The following is a 13706-nucleotide window of genomic DNA, read 5'->3' as shown; positions in this document are numbered from 1 at the left end:
GCACAAGGTCCATATGCCAGGACCATGTATTACCCTTGTAATATAATATAATATAATAAAAGAATTATATAAGAAATGAAGAACATATCATAATTGATTAAAAGAAGAATCAATGGGAATTAAAATGCCTCCATGCATGTTCTGTCCAATGGTAAGAATGTGGACAACATGTAATGTAAGACAAGGTTGCCCAAAACAAACGTAGCAATAATAAAAGTCCATCTCAGATCCCCTCGCCATAGCTGTTCGCCAACTCCTGCACCACGACGATGCCTCCCAGTACCATATCTTCCTCTGAACACCAGACCTACCCACCAGGGTCTCTCTCCCAATCGCCCCCCCCCCCCCCCCCACAACCAACGCCCTGCCCTCTCTCCTGCTCACCTCCTCGATGTCGGCGTTGCGGCGGGCCTTGTAGATGAACTCCCCGATGGCCACGAACACGGAGAGCACCAGTCCGGCCGCCAGCACGATGAAGATGCCCCCGATGTTCTCTACGCCCAGGGCGTTGGCCTCCTTGTTGTCCTCCTCCGGACAGCCGTTGCCCCTCCACCACTTCTCCTTCATCATGTGGAGCTTGCCCTCCTCCTGCAGCTGGAGGATGGCTATGGTCACCTTGTCCCGGTAAGGAGAACCTACACACAGGGACAGGGGAAGGCGTAGATGGGAGAGGGAAGGTTACTGCTTGACACACTGGAGACGTGAGAGAGAAGATGGTGCTGCAGGACACCCATGTGGAGATCTCTAACTGCCTCTAAGCGGGGGAGAATGGCTGGCTTGGGTTTGGATGTGGATGTGCATTTCATGGTAGGTGTGTAAGAGGTTATATTTCATGTATTTCACGTCTAGGCTTCGCCTTATGGCTACGCCTACAATCATAGAGTTATAATAAAGTAACTATCGTTCAGTGGATGGGTCAGGACGGAGCAATAATCGTGATATTAGAAAAGCATTTACATTCTGGCCGGAAGTGCATTGCCAACATTTACATTTTGTATTGATTCAAGGTTAAGCATTGCAAGGCCAGTTGCCCTAACACAGAATAGAGGGGAAAAGAGCTCAATATGCAGGGTTAATTATTGCACTTGCCAGTGGGCTGACGGCAAGAGGAGTATTCTGTGTGCGTAAGTTTGGATACAATAGGCTATTGACCAGAGAACCTTGACTCTGGTAGTTGCTGGTGCTTGAATGACAGTCGGAAGTGCTTCTGAACCTTCTCTATTTCGTACCTTTCAGCCCCACATGCCCTTGCATCAGGTTTGCTTTTCAGCGCTCGATAAACATTTGCAGCGAAGTGCTTGTGGGCGCCTGACTTCCATTCAAAAAGTTTCTGCCTCCGATCCAATGAGCAAAGTTACCTCTCGTCTTCCAAATCAGACTTTAGATGTATAATCTGTACTCTGATCATGGAAGACGAGCTAACATCTGGGGGACTGGGGAGTCTTTCTTTTGGTTCATAATTGTTTCCACCGATCATAGCTGGAACGTGGAATCAGTAAGCACGTAATTGGCTCGTCCCAGCGATCACATGCTTGGCCAGCACTAGAAAACAATTAAATACTGCCTCTAAGTTTCAAATTCAACACCATGCAGATCACTGCAGGAATAAAACACAGTTTCTGAAATTTGTCTCTCCATGCGCAGATCAGTTTATCCCTGGTACAATATCTCCGAAACAAAATGAAAAACAAGGCATAACTCTAAACCTTCAGCTTTCGGTTTCCGGCTCATTCTCCGAAACCTTCCCCCCCTCCAGACGTTCTGCCATAACATAGAAGGACGGCTTGATCCAAGATTAGATCACCCATTACCGGCCCCCTTTAATGACCTGTGCCATTATTCACCGCGATGAGGGCCTCTCCTGTGATCTGACGTTTCCTCCTCACCTATGGGCGTCCCCACCCCGTAGCCCTTGGAGTCGATGAGGCCTCCGATCTGCGTGAGGTTGCAGTTCCTCTGGCTGATGTACTCGATGCTGGTGGACTCCATGAGCATGGCGTAGTCAGTGGTGAGCACGCGCGTGATGCCCTCGCGGTTGTTCTTCACCAGCGCCGTGTTCTTCCTGCTGCTCATGAAGGCCCACATCTTCTCGTAGGTGGAGATCTTGGATTTCTAATGCAAGAAAAGGCATTGGAAGACACTGCATGGGTTTGCACCTTTGTAGACCTGTTTTTTTAACCTCTATTTTTACCTTTTAATTTTCTATGCATATGGAAATATGTGTGTGATGACAAATGCATGACATCTAGTTAGTTACACCAATTAACACAAATTATCCTTTGCATTTTAAAAACTAAGTGTCTGTGCATTTAATTTGTGTGCGGGTTGGTGCGTATGTGTGTCTGTGTGTGTGTGTGTGTGTGTGTGTGTGTGTGTGTGTGTGTGTGTGTGTGTGTGTGTGTGTGTGTGTATGTGTGTGTGCATTTCTCCTTGCTCAGTAAGGAGAAATTCAAGAGGAAAAATGGGACAGCTGCAATCTAAATCTTCGCAGGCTGATTCAATTTGTTTGGGCCATCAACGCTGTCTGTTCCCTCCCATCCAGGCAGCCATAATCACAGCCGGCAATCTGTGGGGATGAAGCCCCATGCGGATCACCCATGCTGGGCCACCAGGATGCAGGATGGGTTGGCGACAAGTGAGGGAGGGAGGGAGGGGGTAGCGAGTGAAGCCATGGCCAAGGAAAGTTGCTACGAGGATGCCTCATACTGAGCTAAGGTAGTCACTCACAAATCAGACTTTTGATTAATTATTTAAAGTTTTGCGCTAACATAGAAAGACTGCTGGATACGAGATTAAACCTTAGATAACGCAGATGCACGCTGGGCTTTGAAACAGTGATTTATAAAAAAGTATATATTTTTAAAGACTTTCCCTTAACCCCCCTGCCTCATCATTATTTAGGTCAGATTGGCCCCAGCAGGAGTTCTGGTTGTGTGTGTGTTTGTGTGTGTGTGTGTGTGTATGTTTGTGTTTGTTTGGCGTGTGTGTCGTGTGTATGTGTATGTTTGCATGTGTGTGTGTTGTGTGTGGATGTGTGCGTTTGTTTGTGTGCGTGTGTGTTTGTATCAGCACATTTTGCAGATGTTCCCATTGCTGAAAATATATTACCATTGAACTGATTTCAGAGTAAACAACATTTGCATATTTTTGATAACTGTTGTTGCTGATGTTTGTTGCTCTTGTCGTTGTCGGTAGTGGTCGTGCATGCATGTATGTGAGTTGATTCAAGCTTAATCTAAAGAGAGAGTTTGGTTGAAGTGCAGTTAGAACCGAAGCAGACACACCTTCTGAGGGCTGATGGAGACTAAACAATGGTAATTATGCTGCTAATCATGCCTATCTTCACAGCATATGCATGACAGGGCACGGGAGGACCGCTAGTGTTGGTATGGAGATGAGAGACCATAAACCGGGACTTATATATTCCTAAACACACACCTAATCATGCAATGATGAACCTATTGTGAAACTAATTTGAAACCAATACAAAGGGCTGTGATTGACATACACATAGACATACAACAACAGATGCCACAAAGTCACAAAAAATAAAAGGTTTTAACAAGTTCTACATATCGATTGTAATTAGTAATTCAAATATTACAGTATTTTATAAACATAACTATTGCAGTTTACTTGAGTACAGTAAAGCATGCAAATCCCTTCAGGCCCTGCTTACTTGTAATGGACGTCTGAAATCATTTGCAACAATCATTCTATTGACATCTGCTCTCAGGTTTGTCCTTCTCTTTTAAAGAGCGTTTTGGAGTACCCAGATACCCCGCAGACCGACCCCACCTAAAACCGCCCGTACCCGGACCCTACCTTGAAGAAGGTCATGGTGGAGCCATCCCTCACCGCGCCGTACTCTATCCTGGTCTGCTTGGCCAGGTCGTCCGCCGAGTCGATGGGCGCGTCCATGCGCTCCACAGTGAGGAAGGCGGCCAGGTTGGCGGTGTAGGAGGAGATGATGATGAGGGTGAAGAACCACCAGATGCCCCCCACGATGCGCGTGGACAGAGCCTTGGGCATCAGCTCCGAGCCTGGGCACAGAGCGGGGATGGTGGAACGGCACGCTGGGAACACTGTGGTCGCTGAGCTAATGAGTTAGCGCTGGGACGTGGCTATGTGGATGTTGGCGCTTGCTAGCCTTTCATCCTTCATTCAATATGCTGGTTGTTAGCTCAGCGGGTAACAGGAGTGATCAGAATGGTATAGGTTTAGTGCAGTGGTATAGGAATAGTTGTTTTAGTTTGGAATTGGAGTAGTTTTATGGGTGTGTGTGTGTGTGTGTGTGTGTGTGTGTGTGTGTGTGTGTGTGTGTGTGTGTGTGTGTGTGTGTGTGTGTGTATAAGTGTGTGCTCCAGATAATAGCATAAGGTAGGAGATGGGCAAAATTATGAAATCCATAGTCCTTCACAGCTAAAACAAATAGGTTTACACTAATACATGGATTTCCTCCCCAGTCTGAGTATTTGATTCTTCCTAAAATGGGCATGTTTTATACTGCTATAGTACACCATGGGGGATTTAAAGCACATATTTACAGTAAGAGGCTGTGAGAAAGAAATTAAGCTTCTTACAGCCTCTTGTGAGAAAGAATGGCTTGCCTGGTATAGATGTAACTAAGGAGTCTTTTTAGAGTTCAATTTGAAAGAGGCAGGTAGGTTTCAATAGGAGCGTCAGGACAGCGCAAATAATCGTGGAACTGTAAATATCATATCTACATTTAGGTAGAGGTTTAATTTCAGGAGGAAACAATAAGGGATACCTTTCCATGTTTCTTGAACATATGTCAGTGTTCTCTGAAAATGTGCCATCGTATACAGGCCAATGGATGAAGAAAGGGCTTTTGGGGTGATAGACAGCATCATCTGAACTGCCATGTATCCAAGGTAGTGGTTACTGTCAGAACACACTGCACCCTGCAGAACGCCCAAGGCCACTGTAAACTACCCTCAAAGCACCGCCACCAGGGAGCTGGTATATCATATCAATCTCTCTCTCTCTCTCTCTCTCTCTCTCTCTCTCTCTTTCTCTTACTCTCTCTCGCTCACTCTCTCTCTTGCTCTTTCCCTTCTTTTCTCTCTCTCTGTCTCTCTCTCTTACTCTCTAACTCTCTCTGTCTGTCTCTCTTTCCCTTCCTCTCTCACACTCCATCTCTCTCCCTTAAAGTCTCCCCCTTCTCTCTCTCCCTCTCTCTCTCTCCACCCATTCTCTCTCTCTCCCTCTCTCAGTCTCTCTCTCTTACTCTCTCTCCCTTTAAGTCTCCCCTCTCTCTCTCTCTCTCTCCCTCTGTCTCTCTCTCTCGCTCTTTCTCTCTCCTCCCTTATCTCTGTCTCTCTCTCCCCCCACTCTGTCTCTCTTTCTCCCTCTTCCCCCCCTCTCTCTCTCCTCCCTTATCTCTGTCTCTCTCTCCCCCCACTCTGTCTCTCTTTCTCACTCTCCCCCCCTCTCTCTCTTTCCCCCCTTTCTCTCTCCACCCCCCTTTCTCTCTCTCTCTCCCCCCCCCTTTCTCCTCCCTTATCTCTGTGTCTCTCTGCCCCCACTCTGTCTCTCTTTCTCCCTCTCTCCCCCCCCCTCTCTCTCTTTCCCCCCCCTTTCTCTCTCCCCCTCTCTCTCTCTCTCCCCCCCCCCCCCACCTCTCTCTCTCTCTCTCTGAGGTAGATAAAAGCAGGCGTTCATTGAGCTCCGGCTCCAGACTCCATCGGGATGCAGCGGTGGTGGTCCTGGCAGTGAGCCGTGTGTGGCTGGGGAGTCATGGTGAATTTGATGCGGACGGTGTGTTTACTGAGGATTAGCAGGCATCACTAGACCCTCTGCTGCCCCCTGCACAGAGTTCAGCAGACCACCCTTACGGGGGGGGGGGGGGGTTGGTGACCTTGTCTCCTGAATACCTTGTCGCATGAGAGCCCCAACGCCAAACCAGAAGCTGTTGAGCAGCGTGAAGTTGTTCTCGATCAGGGTGGAGGACGGGTTGCACGGGTGCGGGTTGTACCACTCGTAGGGAGTGAACCTGAGGGAGAGGGAGAAAGAAGAGGAAAGGACAGACGTAGGAAATAATTGATGTTGATTTATGGAAGAAGACAGAAGAGACAACAGGACAAACTATTATAGTCATGTTGTTTGATTTATGGAGGAAGACAGAAGGGAAAACCGGACCAATCATTATAGTCATGTTGTTAGATTTATGGAGGAAGACAGAAGGACAACAGTGCAGATGATGTATTGAATAATTGGTCCATTTATGGAAGAAGACACAAGAGGCAACAGCAGAAAAGATTATAGTGTTTGTTAGGTTTATGAAGGAAGACAGAAGGGACCACCTTAGTAATGGTATATGGTATTATTGGTAGTTTTTGTGAAGAAGACAGAATTGACAACAGCAGAAATTATGTATGATATAATTGGTAGATTTATGGAAGAAGACAGAAGAGACAACAGCAGAAATTATGTTTGATATAAGTGGTCGATTTATGTAAGAAGATATAAGAGACAACAGCAGAAATGATTATAGTGTTAGTGTTCGGTTTATGAAGGACGACAGAAGAGACAACAGCAGAAATGATGTATGGTATTATTGGTCGATTTATAGAATCCCCACGTATGATAATACACTAACATCCAGTCCAATTTGATTGAAGATGAAAAACCGAGTGCATTCAGATTTTGGTCCCAGAAAGCAATTTATTTCTTGCTGGTTTAGTTCTCAAGTCAAAGCAAACCATGATTGAGAAGGAGATTTAGTGGCAGCTTACACGTAGTGCTTCAAAATAACAACGAAAATACTTGCAATAAGGTGGCGGCACTTGATAACGATATTTCTTAAGAGCAATCATGTTGGTTCCACAAATCCAAATTACATCTGCTTTTCCTCAATCAGGATTATGTATATATATATATATATATATATATATATATATATATATATATATATATATATATATATGTATATATAAATATTCATAAAAAATATACCCATGTATAGTGCCTGTATGTTACAGTAAATAAGTTCTGCCAGTTCTTCAGAGAGCAGCACTGGACAACTCAACCTCTCCTGTCGTTCAATCTGTCGTTGCCCTCGTTCATAACCTGACCTCTAGATCTCTCCGGACACTTCTCTCCTTCAATCCCCACGTCCAAACCGCCCCTCTCTCCATCCTTACATCCCTACACTAATCCTCGCTAATCCAGGACCCGCCTCTCTCCTACCTGGCGATGACAAACAGCACACAGCTGACTCCGGTGCAGGCCAGCAGCACGTACATCCAGATGTCCGGAGACAGGGGATTAAGGAAGGAGAACACCCCCGGGTTGGTGCCGTTGGGCTTACGGTACAGGATGCTGATGCCCAGCGTCATGAAGGGCTTGGAGAAGTCGATCGACTTCTCCCGGACGTAGGTGATGGTCAGGGGAGCCACCGCCAGGTCCGCTATCTGGTGACACCACAAAGGACAGGTTTAGAATCATGATTATGTGTTGGCCTGTTTCGTTTGTGTTTTAATCCCCTGCTTTCTATTCACGGGTCGAGGAGGTCTGCTGTTTTGCTATATATATAGAGGCCAAGGGTACGACACTTGTGTACGCTCTCTTCGTCAGACAGACAGCCTTAAATCTTAAATCATAAAGGAGTGGAATCGCACTTCATGAGACAGTACTGCTTCGTACGCTTGTTGGATCCGTGCAACCAACAAGAATGTAAATCCCGGACAGATGGCTCAACTTTATAGCACATTTTCTATGTAGTCCACGTTGCAGCGTTTTGTGATACTCATATGAAGCTCTGTTCACACAACACAGCGAGTGCGGTACCCCTTTTATTGGCTGCAGGTTTGCATTTGGGTTGTGCTGGCAGGAGCATGCAGCCCTGAAATCCCATCCTCTATGCTGAGCTGCCCTCTGCTTATGGAACGTGTTGTGTCAGTGGCTCAGAACCAGTGGCTCATATATGCTACATTTAGCCCGGGCTTAAACCAACCCATAAAAAGCAGAAGGCAGAACGGCAATGTGACATTTTCAAAAGGTATAAAAAAACGCCCATATTCGCGGGGGAAGGAAGCCGTACGTCTTTTCCACGTCCCTGACTCATCGTTAAACCACAGCGTTGATAACTCACTTTCACACTTTTCCAGCACTTCCAAACCACCCGTCCATTCAACTGGAAGAAGCGGTGCATTTCAGATTCACTGATTCACTTTCGGAGGCATGAACGCAGAAGGCATACCAGTCCGGACTCACGTGGTCGATGAGCTCGCGGACCATCCCGTTCCACTCGCCCTTGTCGTTCTGCGCGCCATACTTCCCGTCCGTCACCAGTTTGACCTCGTAGGTGAAGCCCAGGATGTTGGACAGCTCCTTCAGCAGGTCCAGGCAGTACCCCTCGAAGCGGTCGTTGCCGCTCAGCTCCTTGTCCGACTTCTTGTGCATCACGTACGGGTTCTCCTGCGCACACGCGACACAACAACCAGAACAGGACTTGGGTTAGTTCCTGCTTCATCTGACAGAGGGTGGAGATTATGCTTACCCTCTTTTCAACATTAAGGATATAAAAACAGTGAGGAGACGAGTTCTCTACTCTCTCAGAATGTTGATTATCTGGTTCAAGCCCTGACGAGTCCCCAGCTCACCAGTATGTTTTTTATCTGGTCCTAGCCCTCGTGCCTTTTACTCACCAGTAGGTTGGTGTCTGGTCTAAGCCCTGGTGCGTCCTCTTCTCACCAGTATGTTGGTTATCTGGTCTAAGCCCTGGTGAGTCCTCTTCTCACCAGTATGTTGGTTATCTGGTCAAAGCCCTGGTGATTCCTCTACTCACCAGTATGTTGGTTATCTGGTCTAAGCCCTGGTGAGTCCTCTACTCACCAGTATGTTGGTTATCTGGTCTAAGCCCTGGTGAGTCCTCTTCTCACCAGTATGTTGGTTATCTGGTCTAAGCCCTGGTGAGTCCTCTTCTCACCAGTATGTTGGTTATCTGGTCAAAGCGCTGGTGTGTCCCCTACTCACCAGTATTGTGGTGACAATGAGCGTTCTGTTGGCCAGGGAATCCGTCACATTGTTCATCTTGTCTTTGTTGGTCTCCGTCAGGTTCAGCCCCCGGTAGGAGTTCCACACGGCGATCTGAAAAGACGAAAAGATTCCACAAATAACTCGCAAGAATATTGCTCTTGTTACTGTTGACCACATGAAGACAGGTCAGGTGGCCAATTCAGGTGGAGAGGAAATAACATTAGATATGTATAATATCATATTAATGACGTTATATATATGGTTTCAGTCAAAGGGTGAAAGCGTGTTTTCCAATTTCTGGACCTGAACAGCCGTGAATAATTCAGCCTGTTAAACAATGAGCATATGGCAGCTAGCCGTTAACCAGTTTGGATTACCTCATTGATTAAGACGTCGCTTAAGGTCACCGGCGTTAAGTTATGTGATGCTGCAAAGTTCACTGTGTGTGCCCACAGATGGCTTCATGGAAGAAGTGATAAAGGTAATCTCAAATTTTTCGGAAGCGGCCATACCTTTTTTTTTCCATGCTTGTGTGTTTGTTTGCTTCCCCCCAGTAAAGGGGCATAGGGGAACAACCTTTCCAGGGAGATAACATATTTGACATTGCTTCTCCGGCCTTATCTCGCCATTAGCCAGACAGATAAAGTAAATGAAACTGGGCAACAATAGTCCCTGATAGTTCTACATATCCCCTTATCTTTCCGAGCCCAATCCCCACCAATGGTAGACCACTGAGAACAGACAGTATTCCAGGTTTGGATTTATGCATTTAATTCCTCCTCCACCTCAATGCAAAGGTGTTATTTTACTTTATATGAATGAACTTTGAGTGAGAACGATGTGCTATATACGATTTATATATTTTATTAGTTCAATTGCTCGAACATGTGGACCTACATTATTGGCATGTTACAGGATAATTTCCAAAAGCAGTAAAGCGGTTTATGAACACACCGATATCGTTCTTCCCCAGGCCCACAGCTCTAGGAGAACCAAAATAGAAAATCCACTCTGAAGGCATCACGCGGGAGCGATTCAGAGAAAGTGTGAATTAGTTTACTTTAGCCTATTTCTATACCCGTCATCTTCAGAGAGCGTTTAACGGGTCGGTGCACGGAAACTAAAATGGCTGCCACGCTTGGGTAATTCATTGATGGGCTCCATAAAGTATAGCGTTTTATGTGAGATGCTTGTGCATATAGAAGTCGTTCCTCCCAGGGGAAGCTCACTGAGCTTAACATATTGAGTTATATGAGTTATGAATTTGAACCACATGAAGCACAGCTTGTCAGGCATGCTGCCTGACTGCAGGACCGGTCCATCTACTTATTTTCTTTATTATACCTAATATTATGTGACATCTTGTATTGCTAATAATGTTTTACTAGTAAGTATAACATTGCTGTAATGTTGCATGGTATTGTATGGTTTACAAGGAGAGGGCTAGGGAGATCCACTGATAAGGAGAGGAGAGGAGAGGAGAGGAGAGGAGAGGAGAGGAAGGGAGAGGAGGGGAAAGAAGAGGAGAGGAAGGGAGAGGAGCACAGAGGAGAGGAGAAGAGGAGAGGAGAAGAGGAGAGGAAAGGAGAAAAGAAGAGCAGAGGAGAGGAGGGGAGAGGAGAAGAGGAGAGAAGAGGAGAAGAGAGGAGCACAGAGGAGAGGAGGGGAGAAGAGGAGAGAAGAGGAGAGGAGCACAGTGGAGAGGAGGGGAGAAGAGGAGAGGAGAGGAAAGGAAAGGAGCACAGAGGAAGGGAGGGGAGAGGAGAGGAAAGAAGCACAGATGAAAGGAGAGGAGAGGAAAGGAAAGGCAAGAAGAGGAGTGGAAAGAATAGATGAGGAAAGGAGAGGAGATAAAGGTCAGGAGAGGATTGGAGGGGATAAGGAGGAGACCCATGGGGGCTTAAAGCAGACCAACACTGGTACAAACCTTGATCCACCTTTTATTCAGGCGAGCTCCAACCGATACAAGCCCCTTTTGAAAGGCAAGGAGCGTGACAGAGACCAGGGTTGGGGAAATATTCAGTGATTACCGTTCAAGTGTCATGAAATGTCAGAAAATGTAAAAAAAAGGAAGTAAACAAACAAAACAAAGAACTGAAACAAAACAATACAATAGAGACTATGGTAGAATGCAGGAACACACACACACACACACACAAACACACACACAGACGCAGAGACACACACACACAGAGACACACATACATCTGAGCAGACACACACGCACACGATATTGGTAGTGTGTGAGTGTGACAGATAGTGTGCGTGTGTGTGTGTGTGTGTGTGTGTGTGTGTTTGTGTGTGTGTGTGTGACACCGACAGACAGTGTGTATGTTTGTGTGTGAGTGAGTGAGTGACAGATAGTGAGTGTGTGTGTGTGTGTTTGTGTGAGTTTGAGTGACAGTATGTGTGTGTGTGCGTGTGTGTGTGTGTGTGTGTGCACGTGTGTGTGTGTGTGTGTGTGTGTGTGTGTGCACGTGTGTGTGTGTGTGTGTGTGTGCGCGTGTGTGTGTGTGTGTGTGTGTGTGACAGTGTGTGACAGCGTGAGGGCCTTAATTGGCTATGTTCCCCGCACCGCCTCACCCTATGCGTGCCGTCCTCCTTGAGGCTGATGATGTCCAGATCAAAATCTCTGCGGAGGCCGTCGGTCTTGTTGAGCACGATGCGTCCCGTCAGGCCGTTCCACTGGGCCTGGGAAACAGAGATGCATCGCAGGTGAGCCGGACGGGGGGGGGGGGGAGGACGTCTGCCGAGTATAATGAAAACTTTGGACGGGCGTAAGTGAAAGGGAAGGGAGAGGCTGGTGGTTTATAAGTCAATTAGCGAGGCGGCGACAGGCAGAGGACAAAGCATGTCTCCTTGGTTACACCGGATGTGTGTGTTACCATGGCGTACGTAGCCATTTTGTTATCGGGGGTATAGAGAGTGTGCATGTTAATGGAGGCGTGCGCTGAGAGGCTGGCTCGTTTGAATTTCTCGTTGCGTCCGTTCCTGTGAATCCTTTCGCTCAGGGAGACTGAACTCGGACACAGTGATGAGTTATTTTTGTGTGTGCCCTATAAAGATATGTCATGTTAGGGTAAGAATAGCAAGAGTATGGACTATACAATATTTGATAGCTGGTTTTCTGCAGGAATGGGAAATAACGATGTCGACATTTCGAGCCCCTCATGCGGTCTGCATGTAATAATTTGGGTTTGTTATCGAGAAAGGCCACCAAAGGATGAAAGAATGAATCATTTGGTTAAAAGATTGCCAGACTACTACTCCAATATGTAAGAACAAATAATGCTCTTTGGGAGTTGGAAACCGTTTAAGAAAAAGCAAAGTGGGGCATTATTTGGACCAAAGCTGCCAAGCTGTGTCTATTCTTATTCCATTATTGTGTTTTATTTCATTTGGAGGGACTTGTTGTGAGTGATACATTCGCTGCGAGGTTGCCTTCAGCTGCTTCCTGGGGAAGCCTTTTTAAAACGGCGCCCATCAAGAAATTCATATCACGGAATGGGGATGTCTGGAAGGCAAGGCAGAGGCAAGCAAGAAAAATAAAGTCCGAAGACCAGAGAGAGAAAGATAGAGAGAGGACAGAGAGCAGTGTGAGTAGCTCCATCCCTGTGTGCCAGACAGGCAATGGCGTGTACTCAGCTGGATTTTGAAGACTTTTACGGATCAAAACAGCAGCCTATCAAAGGCTTCCCTGCTGTCTGCCGGCATCAGCACTCTCTCAACACCAGAACACACATATGAACAACCGTTATTCCTGTAGCGTGTTTATTTAGCATGAAGTGAGTTTTAGACGGGTGATCAAGAAGAGATTGCGTCTCTGAGGCATAGAAGGAAGGAAGGATGGAGACATGTTGTACCAAATAAGGGTTTATGCATGTATTTGTGAGATGAAACCTGTTATGCAGTGCTTCCCGATGATCTAAGGTCTGAACCGTCATTTGCAAGCAGAGATGTTTATGAGGCGTAACAAGTAAGTCTTTGAGGGACCGTGCCGACAACGCTCATCAAATCTTGGCTGAACGCCCCAACACTGCTTTTCCTATAGAAGTTTCATAGCCTCATAATTGTATTCTATACAAGAATAACACTAAAAAAGATGGGGGGCTTTTGGAAATGAAATAGCTTACATGAATTTTCCGAAAGGCAATTTTCCCAGTGGCAAACTTTGAAATCCTTTTATTGTTCACAAGTGGGTTTTGGATAGGCCAAGTAAAGTTTTGAAGTAATTTATACATAGTGAAGAACCAAGGTTCCGTTCACACAGTCAGAATCCCCTCATTAATATTAAACCTTTATTTATTCAGGGAAAGGCCATTGAGAGCAGGCTCTCTCTTTCAATGACACCCGAATTATAACATATGAAATAAAAACAGAAATCCACATGCACAACATATATGAACAGCCGGTCCAACAACCAGAACAACACTGCATTGCATAAAGTAAATAAATCAATAATACAATACAATGGGATAAAAAAACATTAAAAAAAAACACAAGAAAACCTCATCCAATGTGATTCCAATCATCCCCTTGAACTTCTCAAATGAGACCAGCCGCTCCAGTTTTAGTGAGTCCTGAAGTTTATTCCATCTGTCAGGATGGAATAAACTTCGTTACTGACTGGAAACAGCTCCGAGAGCCCCGGTGAGTTGACTTTGTGTATAAACGAGCTGGTGTCTGCCGGCGACCTCACCTCC

At 46.1% G+C, this 13706-nt stretch overlaps 1 protein-coding gene across 1 annotated transcript in view; it reads right to left on the bottom strand.

The window, feature by feature from the left end:
• Window positions 1-13706, bottom strand: part of LOC307076516 (glutamate receptor ionotropic, kainate 1-like) — a gene marked incomplete at both ends in the record, with an annotated part of 28640 nt that overhangs the window by 2248 nt on the left and 12686 nt on the right. Inside the window, 10 exons of the mRNA XM_079737548.1 lie at window positions 385-635; window positions 1887-2112; window positions 3826-4043; window positions 5898-6016; window positions 7213-7436; window positions 8239-8442; window positions 9001-9114; window positions 10931-10975; window positions 11587-11694; window positions 13703-13706. The exon at window positions 13703-13706 is cut by the window's right edge and continues 140 nt beyond it. Of these exons, the coding sequence (XP_079593674.1) occupies window positions 385-635; window positions 1887-2112; window positions 3826-4043; window positions 5898-6016; window positions 7213-7436; window positions 8239-8442; window positions 9001-9114; window positions 10931-10975; window positions 11587-11694; window positions 13703-13706 (1513 nt within the window). The remainder of the gene's footprint in view (window positions 1-384; window positions 636-1886; window positions 2113-3825; window positions 4044-5897; window positions 6017-7212; window positions 7437-8238; window positions 8443-9000; window positions 9115-10930; window positions 10976-11586; window positions 11695-13702) is intronic.

This window comes from Pollachius pollachius (genome assembly GCF_949987615.1).
Source record: "Pollachius pollachius genome assembly, chromosome: 6".
In the NCBI taxonomy this organism is placed as follows: Eukaryota; Metazoa; Chordata; class Actinopteri; order Gadiformes; family Gadidae; genus Pollachius; species Pollachius pollachius.
The sequence above is the reverse complement of the archived record's forward strand: the minus strand, read 5'-3'. Positions and strand labels throughout refer to the sequence as shown.